Source organism: Hylobates moloch, unplaced genomic scaffold (genome assembly GCF_009828535.3).
Source record: "Hylobates moloch isolate HMO894 unplaced genomic scaffold, HMol_V3 SCAFFOLD_8, whole genome shotgun sequence".
NCBI lineage: Eukaryota > Metazoa > Chordata > Mammalia > Primates > Hylobatidae > Hylobates > Hylobates moloch.
The window spans coordinates 11,793,980-11,809,272 of record NW_026652283.1 but is presented as its reverse complement, the minus strand read 5'-3'; the positions used below and the strand labels follow the sequence as shown (position 1 = coordinate 11,809,272).

Sequence of the window (15,293 nt, the reverse complement as noted above, 5' to 3'; positions counted from 1 at the left end):
AGAGAGAAATTACAGAAGGGCCTAGGTACACCTCCTCCCAAGCCACCCACCCCTTGGCCTCACTGCCAATGACTGAATGATTTTATGCCTTTATTTCATATTACCACCAAGTAACAACCAAGAAAATGTTTCTTTTGGGGAGACTTTATGTGGTAATCTATCACTAATGTAAACTCTATCGTTAAATCTTTTGTTCAGAAGAAATATAAAAAAGACCACATAACCCAGCTAATTAAAAAGGGGAAAAGAATAATTATTAATGCTAGTGTCTACCTCTGGGTCACTATGGCCTTGGTGATGTCATTTCGTACATTATATCTCAGTTTGTTCAATTAATAAAATGAAAGAATAAAACACTATATAGAGACCAGATTGTTGCAGGAAGGCAGGGACCCCAAATGGAGGGACCGGCTGGAACCGCGGCAGAAGAACATAAATTGTGAAGATTTCATGGACACTTATCAGTTCCCAAAATTAATACTTTTTAATTTCTTACGCCTGTCTTTATTGCAATCTCTGACCACAGTTGTGAAGATTTCATGGACATTTATCACTTCCCTATTAATACTCTTATAATTTCTTATGCCTGTCTTTACTTTAATCTCTTAATCCCATTATCTTCATAAGCTAAGAATGTACGTCACCTCAGGACCACTATTGTACAAACTGATTGTAAAATGTGTGTGTTTGAACAATATGAAATCAGTGCACCTTGAAAAAGAACAGAGTAACAGCGATTTTCAGGGAACAAGGGAAGATAACCATAAGGTCTGACCGCCTGCAGGGTCGGGCAGAAGAGAGCCATATTTTCCTTCTTGCAGAGAGCCTATGAACAGATGTGCAAGTAGGGAAGATATCGCTGAATTATTTTCCCAGCAAGGAATACCCTGGGGAAGGAATGCATTCCTGGGGGGGAGGTCTACAAATGGCCACTCTGGGAGTGTCTATCTTTAGTTGAGATAAGGACTGAAATACGCCCTGGTCTCCTGCAGCACCCTCAGGCTTACTAGGATTGGGAAATTCCAGCCTGGTAAATTTTGGTCAGACTGGTTCTCTGCTCTCCAACCCTGTTTTCTGTTAAGATGTTTATCAAGACAACACATGCACAGCGGGACATAGACCCTCATCAGTAATTCTAATTTTGCCTTTGCCTTGTGATCTTTATTGCCCTTTGAAGCATGTGATCTTTGTGACCTACTCCCTGTTCCTACACCCCCTCCCCTTTTAAAATCCCAAATAAAAACTTGCTGGTTTTGTGGCTCAGGGGACATTATGGACCTACTGATATGTGATGTTACCCCTGGAGGCCCAGCTATAAAATTCCTCTCTTTGTACTCTTTCTCTTTATTTCTCAGACCGGCCGACACTTAAGGAAAATAGAAAGAACCTACATTGAAATATTGGGGGCTGGTTCCCCCAATACCAGATGTTGCAAGTAAAACCTTTGATGTTTAAAGTTTAGTATCTGGTACATTAAAAAAATCAATAAATTTTAGATTTTTAAAAATGAACATTCCACAGAATTATAACATTAAGTACTTTTTAAAAAAATCCAAAGAAAATACTGAATAATCTGTCATCCTAATAGCTAGAAATTATTTCTATTTATTTTTATTTTCAAAGCTATACACTTTGCCCAATAAATATTAGATTTGATTTTTAAAGGCACAAATTACAAGAAAATAAATCAATTATTAGAAACTTAATTAAAAATAGTACTTTCAGAATATGCCATGGGGTCAGTACAGGTTCCAGATAATCTCCTACAATTTGTATTTCTACTCCATGAACCAAATTATTTGGTTAATTAGGGCACACCATTCCCTAACCATCCCAGGTAACTCTACACATAATAATTTGCACACAGAGCCATGGGTTGTTAGAATAATATTAACTCTATTACTTTTTAAAGTGATTGCTTGTTCTTGTTTTGTTTTTTAGCTAAAATACACCTGACATGATAAACAAAATGTGATATGTACATACCATGGAATATTATTCAGCTCTAAAAAGGAAGGAACTTCTGACACTTGCTACAAAATGGATGAACTTTGAGGATATTATGCTAAATGAAATGAGCCACACACAAAATGACAATACTGTGTAATTCCACTTATATGAGTTATCTAGAGTAGTCACATTCACAGAAACAGAAAGTAGAATGGTTGTTGCCTAGGTCTGGAGGTAAAAGGAAAAGTTGTTACTGAGTAAGTATACAGTTTCAGTTTTGCAAGATGAAAAAGTACTAGAGATTGGGTGTATATACAGTTAATAATGAACTGTATACTTAAAATGGTTAAGATAGTAACTTTTATGGTGTATGTATTTTTTGACAATTTAAAATGTTTAAATATATATATTTCCGAAAAACAGGAAAGCACACAGAGTTCTCAACTCTAGAGTTACTTGAGAAAGCACAGCAAGAGACTTTAAAGACCACATAATCTATCCCCATCCCTATCCCAAACTTACAACTAGCTACTTACAAAGACCTACCAACCAGTTACTTAGCAAACACCTGAATGTAACCTGTATTAGGGAATCCACTGGCCTCCAATCTAGAAACCAATTCTTTACACTGATTCAAAAATTTTTTTCTGGGAAGTTGCCAATTATCTGTCCTAGTTTTAATTTCTGGGATCGCTCTCTCACATGTAAGTCCTTCAAACACTCAAAGGTATCAATCATAAGAGACATATGATATGGTATTTAAGAGCTCAAGTCTTCACAATCAAACATCAAGCCAAATCCTAGCTGTATCTCTTATGAACTATGTAATCTCAAATTTCTTAATTTTATTGAGCATCAATTTCCCTATTATGAAATGGAATAATTATTCCTTTTTAGCTCATATGATTGTGATGAGAATCAAATAATATATGTCTGGTTCTTAGTGCCTGGCTTATAGTCACACAATAAATTTTAGCTTCTATTATTATCATTACCATCACTGGTGCTAGCATTGTATCTCCCAGTGCCCTCCCCTACTCTTCTCATCTCCAAGTTAAACACCTTCACCTCTTTCAACCCATTACTTGAAGTATTGTTTCAGGTGTCCTCAACATCCTGGTCATTCTCCTCTGGACACAATGTGATATGTCTGTGCTTTTTAAAGTATGGTTCTTGGAACTAGATACAATCCCATGTACAGTCTGATCAGAGAAAGGGAGGACAGAGCTATTTCCTACCTACTCCAGATAGCAAACAACAATTCAATTTCTATAACATAAGATCTTGAGAGCTTTCTTGGCATTCACATCACCTACTGATTCAATTAAAACTTCCAAGCATTTTGAACACATACTTAAGCCACCCTATAATTGTGCAATTGGATTTTTAGCACCAAGTGAAAAATTTAGCATCAACATCAAATTCAATCTTGCTAGTCAGTCTCCACCTTGCAACAAACATATCAGGCTAAAACAGCACCTTTGTCAAAGTGAAATCATTAATAAAATACTGCCCAACAAAACAGTTTAAAGGAAATTCATTTTTATCATGCTATGTACTATCACAGGCAGGGAGGAAGAGAAGCATATGCTACAGGAACTTATAAAATCTGTAAGAAATTTATAATAACAATTTGCAAGCATTCTTTGAGAAAAAAGCTGCTATCAAATTGGTCCGTTTAGCAAGATTACATGCTTCTAGTTAATGACGGCAAAAGTGGGCATTTCTGTCCCACAATCTTTCCTAAAACCAGGAAAACAAATAAAGAAAAGCTGGGCGTGGTGGCTCACGCTTGTAATCCCAGCACTTTGGGAGGCCAAGGCAGTGGATCACGAGGTCAGGAGATCGAGATCACGGTGAAACTCCGTCTCTACTAAAAATACAAAAAAAAAAAAAAATTAGCCGGGCGTGGTGGCAGGTGCCTGTAGTCCCAGCTACTCGGAGGCTGAGGCAGGAGAACGGCGTGAACCCGGGAGGCGGAGCTTGCAGTGAGCCGAGACTGCGCCACTGCACTCTAGCCTGGGCGACAGAGCGAGACTCCGTCTCAAAAAAAAAAAAAAAAAAGAAAAAGAAAAAGAAAAATAGAACACAAAATAGGAAACAGCCGCATTCCCAAACCACAATTTATGAACTAAATGCACTGAAACTTGTACTCAATTGAGAAAGCTCAGTAAGAGCAGGCAAATACATCTTGCAGATATATATTGCACATATATTGCAGATCTTCAGCAATGAGCAGAGTTCACAGAATTAATAGTCATGACAACATAACATGATGACGATGATGACAACTGGAAGTGTATTGAGTACCTACTGTCCCAGGCACTGATCTAAGCATTTTGCATATGTTAATTCATTTAATCCTCCCATCAACCTTATATGGTAGATATTATTATTATTATCTCCCATTTTGTCAACAAGAAAAATAAAATTTAAGGGGTAAAATGACTAAGATCACAGAACTAGCCAAAAGAAAAGCCAGGATTCAAACCCAGGCATCTGACTGCAGAGTCCACTTGTTGTTCTAACCAACAAGTTATACTACCTCCCTTGTTCCACAAATAGAGCCAAACCAGTAATTGCTTGCTTGGAAAGACAAAGTCTGGGGTCACAGAAGCACCAATGAGCCCAATTCAACACCACAGAGTCAAAGGGAAGTAGGACCGAATGAGGAAAAGTACAAGCTGACATCTTCACAAAAAGCACACTGTCAGGATGGCAGGTTAGAAAAGTAACTGGGCATAATCACTCTGACTGGGCCCAGTCAGGAGACAGAAGCCAAACAGCAGTTCAAAGAGGACAAGTTTAACATAAAAAAAATTCTAAGCAATGACAGGAGAGTAAACATAAAGATGAGAAGAGAACTCTAAAATGTCCCCTAGGACTAAGAGACAATATCCAAGGCAGGACAAACTTGGTATTTAAAAGGGCTCAGACCCGCTTTCACAGATCAGTCAACAAAGGTGAATTTGGAGTTCAGAGGCAGTAAATTGATAACTGGCACAACAAAGTCAGTGAAGGAAATGCCAAACCAGCAGCCTACAGTCCTGTGAAAAGCCTCCTCCTAGCCAGGATAGAGACATCCACACAGGAAGAGTGCTGGTGCGAAGCCAGCTGACTTAACAGGCCTGGATTACATTCTTGCTTCCAATGGCCCTAGATCACCCCTTTGGCAATAGCCAGGCTGTCAAACAACTGCCCCATTTAAATATAAGTAATAATCAGAAAGGAGCCATGTTTAGTACTCATTCCACAAGATACCACAAAGCTCTACAAATATTCAAGAAAGAAGTAACAACAAAACATAACAAACAATTAGCTAAAGAACAAATGCTGGACAAATCACACCACAAGGTGGAAGAAATAATGAACATATACTTCCCCATGGAGTCTGAGAAATTTAGGAAAATCGTCTTCTCTGAAATAAGCACTCAGGAAAACAATGGAAAAAATAACAAACCAATTTTAGAAAAGAAATCCTCATTGGAATCAGCTAAAGGAACAGATATTGCTGAAAACAGAGTCAGAGACATAAAAAGAATAGACTAGTGAAAATCAAGCAAAATGTAATGGCAATAACTACAGCTGGCAGTTCTGAACACTCATCCTACATTCTTCCAAGCCCTTTTAATGTCTTATGTCAGGCCAGGGGTGCTGGCTCCCGCCTGTAATCCCAGCACTTTGGGAGGCCAAGGCGAGTGGATCACTTGAGGCCAGGACTTCAAGACCAGCCTGGACAACATGGCGAGACCCCGTTTCTACTGAAAATACAAAAATTAGCCACGTGTGGTGGCAGGTGCCTGTAACCCCAGCTACTCAGGAGGCTGAGGCATTAAAATTGCTTGAACCTGGGAGGCAGAGGTTAGAGTGAGTCGAGACCATGCCACTGCACTCCAGCCTGGGCGACAGACTCAAAAAAAATTCTTATCTCAGTAAATCTTCATAACAACTATGTGAGCTAGACACATTACTGTCTTCACTTTCAAGATGAGGAAGCTGAGGCTCGTTAGTTTAAGTAATTAGTGGATGTGGTTTGGCTCTGTGTCCCCACCCAAATCTCAACTTTAATTGTACTCCCATAATTCCCATGTGTTGTAGGAGGGACCCAGTGGGAGATAATTGCATCATGAGGGCAGTTTCTCCCATACTGCTCTTATGGTAGTGAATAAGTCTCATGAGATCTGATGGTTTTACAAGGGGAACCCTGTTTCACTTGGTTCTCATTCTCTCTCTTGCCGCCACCATGTAAGATGTGCCTTTTACCTTCCACCATGATTGTGAGGCCTCCCTAGGCACATGGAACTGTAAAACCATTAAACCTCTTTCTTTTGTAAATTGCCTCGTCTCAAGTATGTCTTTATCAGCAGTGTGAAAACAGACCAATACAATGGCCCACAGTTAAACAGCAAGTGATGTAACAATTCAAAACCAGTCTGGCTTCAAAGTCTGTACAGGCTACATATGATCCCATGGAAAAAAATCAAGGCCTTTAAAAAGACTAGAAACAACGTGATAGATACTGACAACAAAAGTGAGCCAATATATGCATGACCGAAGAGGATAACAGAAAAGAAAATGGAACCAAAAGCGGTATTTTAAAGAGTTGCAAAAAAAAAAAAAACTTCCTACAATAAAGACCTAAAACTGCAGAGTAATGAGTACACAGAGTCCCCAGAAAAACTGATTCAGAAGAATCAATACTGAAAAATATCCTAGTAAAGGCACAGGACTTCAAGGACAAAGAAGGAATCCTATAAGCAGCCAGGCCAAAGGAAAAAGAATCAAGTCACTAATGACAGGAACAAAAATCAGGCAAAGATTTCTCCATAGTAACATACACTATTAAAAGATAGCAGGGCAATATCTAAAAAGTCCTCAGAGAAAGAACATGCAATTTGATGTCCAAGCATTCTGACCCAGCCATGACATCACCGAAATATAAAGACAAGCACACAAGCGCTCTGAGTTATCATACTCCTATGCTTTCTTTACATCACAGAAGACCAGGGGCCAGTTCTTGGTCAGCCTTTTGAGAGGAATAAATACTTTTATACTAATTTTTTTTTCAGATAGTGCAAAAACAAACCTCCGCTTAAGGATTACAGACTGCAAGTTTTGATTAGAGAAGTCTTTAATAATATTTTTTCTATCTATTTACAGAAAGACAATAAGAGAGAGAGAAGTAAAAGAAGTCCACCAACTTGCCTTAAGAGAAGTCCACCAACCTGCCTTAAGTCCTACTCAGGCTGAGGAGCTAGGCGTCAAATCCAGCTTCCAAGCTTAGGGCACTTAGCACTCACTCGCTTCGTTGCTACTTTCAGCCACCACCCAAATTTTTAATGAATGAAAGGTTTTCAAAGAATAAGAGAGAGGGCACTGATTTCATAACAAATCATTATAAATGAGCTTTCCACAGCTATTGCTTTTCCTCTTAGGAAGACTGAAGATGCTGCTTAAATATAATAGGATTTCCAAAATGGTAAGAGAGGAAAACACAAATAGGAAAGTGATGCAATTATACCATACCCAAATGTTTTCAGGAAATATACTAAAACATACAATATTCCATAACATATACTATACTATAGTATACACTATACTGGGCATATACTATACAATAGACTCTACTGCAACTAAAGGTAAATAATTCATATCATGGGTTAGTTTACTCAAGAGCATATAAAGACTCTGAAGTTACACAAATAAATCATAAAAAATCATTTTGCTCTGATATTCCCTCCAGTGTTTGACCTGCAAACTTTAAAATGGCCTAAGGAAAAAAAAAAAAACATAGGAGATAAGCTGTCCTACAGGCTTTATGAATGTCATATTGGCCTTCTGCTACTAATTAACCTCATTTTATGCATGTGAGCCAAACATCTTTCCTTCCTGAGCTTAGCGAAACTGCTCTTTCATAAAAACGCTGCTGAGATCTGTCAATAGCGCACTATTACATCAAGCCTTCCTTCAGGTATCACATTCATAAATGAGCACAGTGCTGATGACAACAGCCAACACTTACTGACTAACATATGTCAGAGGTTACTAGACCTCCTAAGTATATCCATCTCCTTTACTATTTCAGATAACCCTAGGAGGTAAATATGTAGTAGAATGTGTGGCATAGAGTGAATGCTCCATAATAATGTTATTGTTATAGATGAGGAAACTAAAGCTTAAAGAGATTAAGTAACTAATTAGGTAAAGACTGGATTTGAACCTGAGCCTGTCTCATGCTCTCAGCTACCACTCCATCCTGACTTCCTCAGACATGAAAACAGTAGGGATGTTGGGGCCAGCCGCAGTGGCTCACGCCTGTAATCCCAGCACTTTGGGAGGCCAAGGCAGGCGATCACCTGAGGTCGGGAGTTCCAGACCAGCCTGACCAACATGGAGAAACCCTGTCTCTCCTAAAAATACAAAATTAGCCGGGCGTTGTGGCGCATGCCTGTAATCCCAGCTACTCGGGAGGCTGAGGCAGGAGAATTGCTTGAACCCAGGAGGCGGAGGTTGCGATGAGCCAAGATCACACAATTGCACTCCAGCCTGGGCAAGAAGAGCGAAACTCCATCTCAAAAAAACAAACAAACAAACAAAAACAAACAAACAAAACAGTGGGGATGTTAACTACGAGAACATAACACAGTAGCCCAAACAGGACAGCAGTCTCAGGACCCCAATTACAGGGGAGCCAAAAAGAGCTATACAAAACAACTTGTACCTAATGCAAAAACTAAAAATAGTATTTTGGGTGGAGGGAAGAAGGGGCAAGAAGGAAACAAGGAAAAATGCAAGTGAACATTTTCTTAAAACCCACATCACATGAAAGAACATATGCCTACTATATCTGGGCCTAAAAAAGCATCAAGCATACCTCAGGGCTCAGGGCCAAGCTGCCTGCCAAACAGGCCCACGGACTAGGCTATGGGAACCCCAACCAGTTCCTACAACTAATACCCCAGGGAGTGATAACACCACAGCCTTGGGGCATAAGAACACAAAAGAGCTCAAGAGTTGCTCAAGCAAGATTTTCATGCATTCTCATTCTTAGAGAATAACAATGACCTACACTGAAATAAAAAAAAAGGACTCTAAAAGAAAAAAAAAAGAAATAAAGCTAAATGTGTCTGACATCTTATTACCCCTCTGGGAGGATATCATTCTACACAAAGGATATACAAAGTAAAAAAGTAAAAAATTAATCCTGCAGGTAAAGGGCCACATCTCTCATTTAATTCCGGTGTTATGCACACATTCCAAGGCAGATACTATCAGTGTTCCTTCCAATGTTCCAATGAGCCCATATTAAAAAAAAAAAATCTGTCTGAGGTCATGAAGTCTGGGGACAGAAATGCAAACTAATATCCAACCTAGCGTCATCCAAATGGCAAGGTTCACTTCAGGGTAGCATACTGGAAGCTCCTTGAGAACAAGGACCCTGTAATCCCCCTGCAACCTCAAACTAGCTATCCAACCAAAACCCAAATAGCCCTCTCTAGAGATAACTATGAAAGCAACTGCTTTTCCCTCTAATACAAATTATCAGCAAATAAATGTTTATAGCTTAATGCTTAAAACTTATCTAGGTAGAGCCATTAATTTTTCTAAAGCCTAATGTTTAAAATTTACTTGCGTGGAATAAATATACTTTTATTAAAATATCAAGTTTCTAACAGTACAATCCTACCCTGGAGGTTTAGCAGGAAAAAAAAAGAAAAGGAAAAAAAACTTGGAGCTGCTGCCCGAAGTACTGAATCAGCTCTGGAAGTTGTCATCACCCCTAATGCTGCCTTAAAGAAGATTCCATACATTATCTTCAATTTATAGGTGCCAAATCATTTCCCATGCTTAATGTCGGCAGCTGGAGACTGACCAAGTGGAATCAAAAGCTCAGGATTTAGAGTGAAAAGACCCCTGACGTTCAAGGCCGAGCTTTCCCAATACTTGTGAGATGCTGGACAATTCAATTAGCCAAATAACTCTCATTTTCTCTTCTGTAAACTAGGAAGGGACGTAAATACCTGTCCCACCTGCCTCATGGATGCGTCGTTGCTGTCATTAGGTGAAAGGAATGATCCACAGAGGGCCACTCGCCTTCCCGCCGCCCCCGCCCAGGTCCGGCCAAGACAGAAGGCGCCGGAGTCCCCGCGGTGCCTGGTCCGCGGCGCTCGGGAAGGATGCTCCTCTCGCCAGCCTCCCCTCGGGACAGCGGCGACCGGCGTTCTGACACTCCCCGCCGCAACACCTGCTCGGCGCCCTCTCCCCCCGCGTCTCCGGGTTCGCCCCGCGCCCGCGACCCCTGCCCCGCTGGGAGCCCCTCTCGCCCTCTGGTGGCACAGGGACCCCAGCCCCAAGGGACTGCACCCTCCTCGCCACCGGGCGTCTGCAGCTGAGTCTGCGTTGAGGCCAGGGCCCGACCGGCCTCGCCCCCGGAGTCTCGCCTCCCCTTATTCCAACACCGGCGGGGACAGGGTGGTCGCAAGGCTGCGACTCCTTACCCGGCAGCTTGAGCGCCCTGGACAGCACGGTCGCCATGGCGGAGGCCCCGGTGCGCGTGCGCGCGCCCGCGTTCTGCCGGGAAGTGTAGTTCCGGGCGGGCGGTGCGTGGGGCTGGGACCGGGAAAGGTGGGACCCGCTTGCTGGAGACAGAGCCGCGGGAGGCCAAGCCAGAGTACACGCCCCGCAGGCTTTTCTCCCACCCTACCTATGCAGGTCACCTCACCACTCTGAGTCTCACTTGCCTCGTCAGTGAAATGGGGAGAAAATACCCCGTAAGCTTGCAGTGAAAATGATTCGAACGAGATATTTAAGGAGGTGTGGATTGTGCAATGTGCATGGGCTTTGTAATCAGGCAAACTGGATTTGAATCCTGCCTGAATCACTTACTAGCTGGGCCATCTTGGGCAAGTCCCTTGGGGCGTCTGAGCTGCAGCTGCTTTTTTTTAATTAAAGACATACTACCTACTTCACAAGCTTGCAGTGAGAATTAAATGATATGACCTGTTTAAAACACACAGCACACAGTAGGCACCTAGTAAGAGTGTTTCTGTTATGCTTCTTAGGTAGAAGTTGAAGTTTCCTGGAGCTCGAACCCTCCCAGTTCTTTACAGCTGTCTACTCAGCACGCTACGCTGCAGCTTCTAGTTGAAGGGTGTAGAAGGAGGAACTGACTGTGTACACACATCCAATAGATGCAGCATCTCCAGCTCCTCAGATTTCAACGCTTGACCTTTAAGGCATCTGCACGCTCCCCATAATCACCCCAGCTTTGCCCGAATGATTTTTTGCGGAGAGGCTGATGCCCAGGAATTCCTCCTTCCTTGGCTCCCTGAGCTTTGCCCCCTTTGTCTTCCTTGTCCCTCTGGAAATCTCTTTCATCCCTCCACAACTTTTTTCCATTTTAACATAGGAACTGCAGCTTAGAATAGTATTTCTCAAATTTAATGTACTTTTTTTTCAATTAAAGAAAAACATTCAAAGCAGCTGCCAAATGAATCAGCCTCCTTGCCTTTTACATAGAGAATACCTGTGAGTTCCTCTCTAGCTACCGAGTGGAATGTGAATACTTCTGCTGCCCAAACACCCACTGAGGTCACTGTGGAAAATGCAGACACCCAGGCCCTCTCTGACTTCTGAACTTGGCTTGCCTCAGGATCAGGCACAGTGGTGTAGAAGGGAGAACTGACTTGCTTCTTTCCCACACGCAAGTGATCAGCATTTTAGTGCAGGAATGCTAATACTATGTTATCTTAGAACTGGAACAGATCCTAGAGGCTATCTAGTCCCACTGTCCTTGTTTTGTTTAAAAGAAAGCTGAGAAATAGAAAGGTAATGTAACTTCTGAGTGTCACAATAAAAGCTCCAAGATACATCTCATTTGCAGGCTGCCTAATTCCCGTGAGAAACTGCAGACAGGACTATCCTGTGGGAGTAATCTGAGAGTCTCCAGCAATCAGTCTCACCTCCTTTCTTCCCACGGAAAAAAAAATGTCATTGTCTCTGATAGAGCACAGGCTGTGGAGCCAGGAGCCAGGCCTCCCGAGATCAAATCCTGACTCCATCATTTCCTAGATGCCCGGCAGAGGATTAGTTGCTTAATTTGTCCCCACCTCAATTTTCTCATCTGCAAAATGGGGACAAAACAGTTCCTAGTTTATAGTTCTCCTGAGAATTAAATGTATACGTAGAAAGCACTTACAACAGTGCCCGGCACTTAGTGTTTTCTAAGTATTCACTCTTCTTTTATCAATAATTTCTTAATGTTTTAACAATTTAAAATTTGTAACTTAATAACAAATAATACATTTCGTAGTAATTGAATGGTTTCGTAATGTATTTATTTATTAATTCTTTCAGCATTCTACAATACCCAAAATTTCTACTGCTTGCCACATGTCTGGAAGCATGATTAAAAAACACATTTTACATCTATGTAGGTCATCTAAGAGGAGCAACACTACAAGTCACAATGAGCCAGTAGTAGCTTGCCTGGTATCAGTTTAAATGGAACACATTCCTGAAATATGAAGACTGAGAAAAATAACCTGTGAATGTGACAGGGATGTAGAAAAATGTTCATTTTAGTTGCAGAACAAGAACTTGAGTTTCTAGGAGAAAGTTTGGGTGGAAAGGAATAGCCAAGTCACACAGGATAGGAAGAAAGAAGAAAAATCTGTCTCCTTTTCTTAGTAAAAAGGTATATTCCTGGAGAGTAACTTCTTCTCTGATATAAAGAAAATAAAGATGTATAATTTAAAGTTTTATTTAAAAATTTTGCCTCAGGACCAGGCACAGTGGCTTGTGCCTGCAATCCCAGCACTTTGAGAGGCTGAGGCGGGAGGATTACTAGAGTTGAGGAGTTGGAAGCTGCAGTGAACTGTGATTGAACCACTGCACTCCAACCTGAGCAACAGGATGAGACCCCTGTCTCAAAACAAAACAAAAAAAACTTTGCTTCAAACTGTGTAGCTACCCAAAGTGCCCATGTGCATGCACACACTTACATGTGTACATATAAACATGTGTCAGTGTACACACATCCAATAGATGCAGCATCTCCAGCTCCTCAGATTTCAATGCTTGACCTTTAAGGCATCTGCACGCTCCCCATAATCACCCCAGCTTTGCCCGAATGATTTTTGCGGAGAGGCCGATGCCCAGGAATTCCTCCTTCCTTGGCTCCCTGAGCTTTGCCCCCTTTGTCTTCCTTGTCCCTCTGGAAATCTCCTTCATCCCTCCACAACTTTTTTCCATTTTAACATAGGAACTGCAGCTCAGAATAGTATTTCTCAAATTTAATGTACTTTTTTTTCAATTAAAGAAAAAAATTCAAAGCAGCTGCCAAATGAATCAGGATCCTTGCCTTTTACATAGAGAATACCTGTGAGTTACTTTCTAGCTACCTAGTGGAATGTGAATACCTTTGTTGCCCAAACACCCACTGAGGTCACCGTGCAAAATGCAAACACCCAGGCCCTCCCTGACTTCTGAACTTGGCTTGCCTCCCTGACAAGTACAAGAGTGACAGGGGCAGGATGCCTATGAACAGCCTAACCTGCCTGGCGGCCGTGCCTTCTTGAAGAAATTACTTTTCTGAAAAATCACAACTGAAGTCAGAAAATCAGCTTCTATTTTTCCTACATTGATCTACAGTGAGAATGTTCTTCCCCAACCTTCTCAAGTTCCCATAACTCATAGAGGGAACCTATATTGCTGGTTATTACCTTTGTAATACTCCAAGCACTGCTCAAAATCTCTAAGTGTCCTGCATGGACTTCTGATCAAATCTGGCCCTCTAATGCTTGCCTTCCCCTGGGCAGCGTGGCCACTTCTGCTGGTCCTGACTACCCCCACTAGGTTTCACCACCTCCTCTTGGAACCAATGCCGCCGTATCTACCAGCAGCCGCCTCCCTTCCCCCTTGGTTCCACTGCGCTGCCAGGCCCCTCAAAAACTGCCTCCTCTCAAAAACTGCTGCCTCTTCCTGTATCTCCCACTAAATGCCACCTCGTATTTTAGTGCTCCTAAAATGTCAGAGCTGTGAAGGGCAAAGGAAACTAGGGAATACTGCCTCTCTCTCCTTTTTATGTTACACTTTATTAGGAAATTGCCAGTGCTATGCTGCTACTCCTTCAGGTCGAATGCAGTATTTTCGTTAGACAGAGCTTCTATTTTTACTTAGCGGGTCAACCAGAGCAAGATAATTGCCGTAACAAACAACCTCAAGATTTCAGTGATTTTAGAGTGTAAAAGTTTATTTCTGCCAATGTCACAGTCAAGGTGGGGGTGCAAGTAGACTGCACTGGGGCTGTATTCCTCCCAGCCATTCAGGGACCCGGGCCCTTCTGTCTCCAGCTGCTTCATCCTTAGGGCCTCGGAGGCCTCCACTGGATCGTTTGCATCCCAGATCATGCAGGAAGTTTTATGGGCCAGGCCTGGAGCTGGTGTACGTGACTTCTGCCCACATTTATTAAGCTAGAACTCAGACAGAGAATATGTGTGCCGGGAAGAATATGAGCCCAGGAAGAAAAGGAGACGAGTTTGGGGAGCATCTAGCCAGTGTCTGTGACACTGGTCACCCCATGCTTTTGTAAATTACAGACCTGAGTTCTTGAGTTACTGATGGTGGGAAAGGGTTCAGGCGCTGCTCTCCTTAGGACTGCCTTTCTCCTGTAGGGATTAAGGCTTTGTTCCTGAGCTAAGTTTCTTGTAATGACTTATGGGTCTAAGCTGAAGCTCTCCCAGGAGGCTCCTCACTCCCTCTGCAGAGAGATTTCTGGAAGCCATTCCTACATCTATCAGCAGAGGATAGACAAATCTGAACTCCACTGACTTATCTGAAGCTGAGGGTAGTACCCTCTGCTACACTGGTGCCAACTGTAGCCAAGCCTCTGCTATACTTCCTGACAAGAGTCAGGAAGCAGTAATTAGTATGAGATTAAAAAGCAAAAAGAAAATGTCATAGCAAATAGCAATGAGGGCAGTGAGATTGAGAAAAGCGAAAGAGGTGCACAGCAGAGGACATTTGGGGGTTAAATGCAGATATCAAGGAGCTTGTGAAATCAGTCTTGCGTGGGGATCAGGAAGTTTGAAACGCATGTGTACCGGTGGCATACTCACTTCTCTTCACAGAGAACTGAACTCTGCCCAGGAGTTACATGGCTTGTCATGAAAACAAACAGGTTTATGTTCCCAGAATGTCCTTTGATAAAACACAAGGGCTCATCTCACTCAGATCATACAGACTTCCAGCCTATAAAACTTTCTAGAATCTAGACTATAAAATGCTTTGTGGGCCCTGAAATTTAAACAAAGGCTTCTTCTTAAAAAGCCTCTGGCTGGAAC

General features: G+C 41.9%; 1 protein-coding gene across 1 annotated transcript in view; it reads right to left on the bottom strand.

Moving 5' to 3' along the window:
• FAM234B (family with sequence similarity 234 member B) overlaps positions 1 to 10,503 on the bottom strand; it is a 39,789-nt gene extending 29,286 nt beyond the window's left edge. Inside the window, exon 1 of the mRNA XM_032159666.2 lies at positions 10,449 to 10,503. Coding sequence (XP_032015557.1) covers positions 10,449 to 10,485 — 37 coding nt within the window. The 5' untranslated portion in view covers positions 10,486 to 10,503. The remainder of the gene's footprint in view (positions 1 to 10,448) is intronic.
• Positions 10,504 to 15,293: the final 4,790 nt, after the last annotated feature.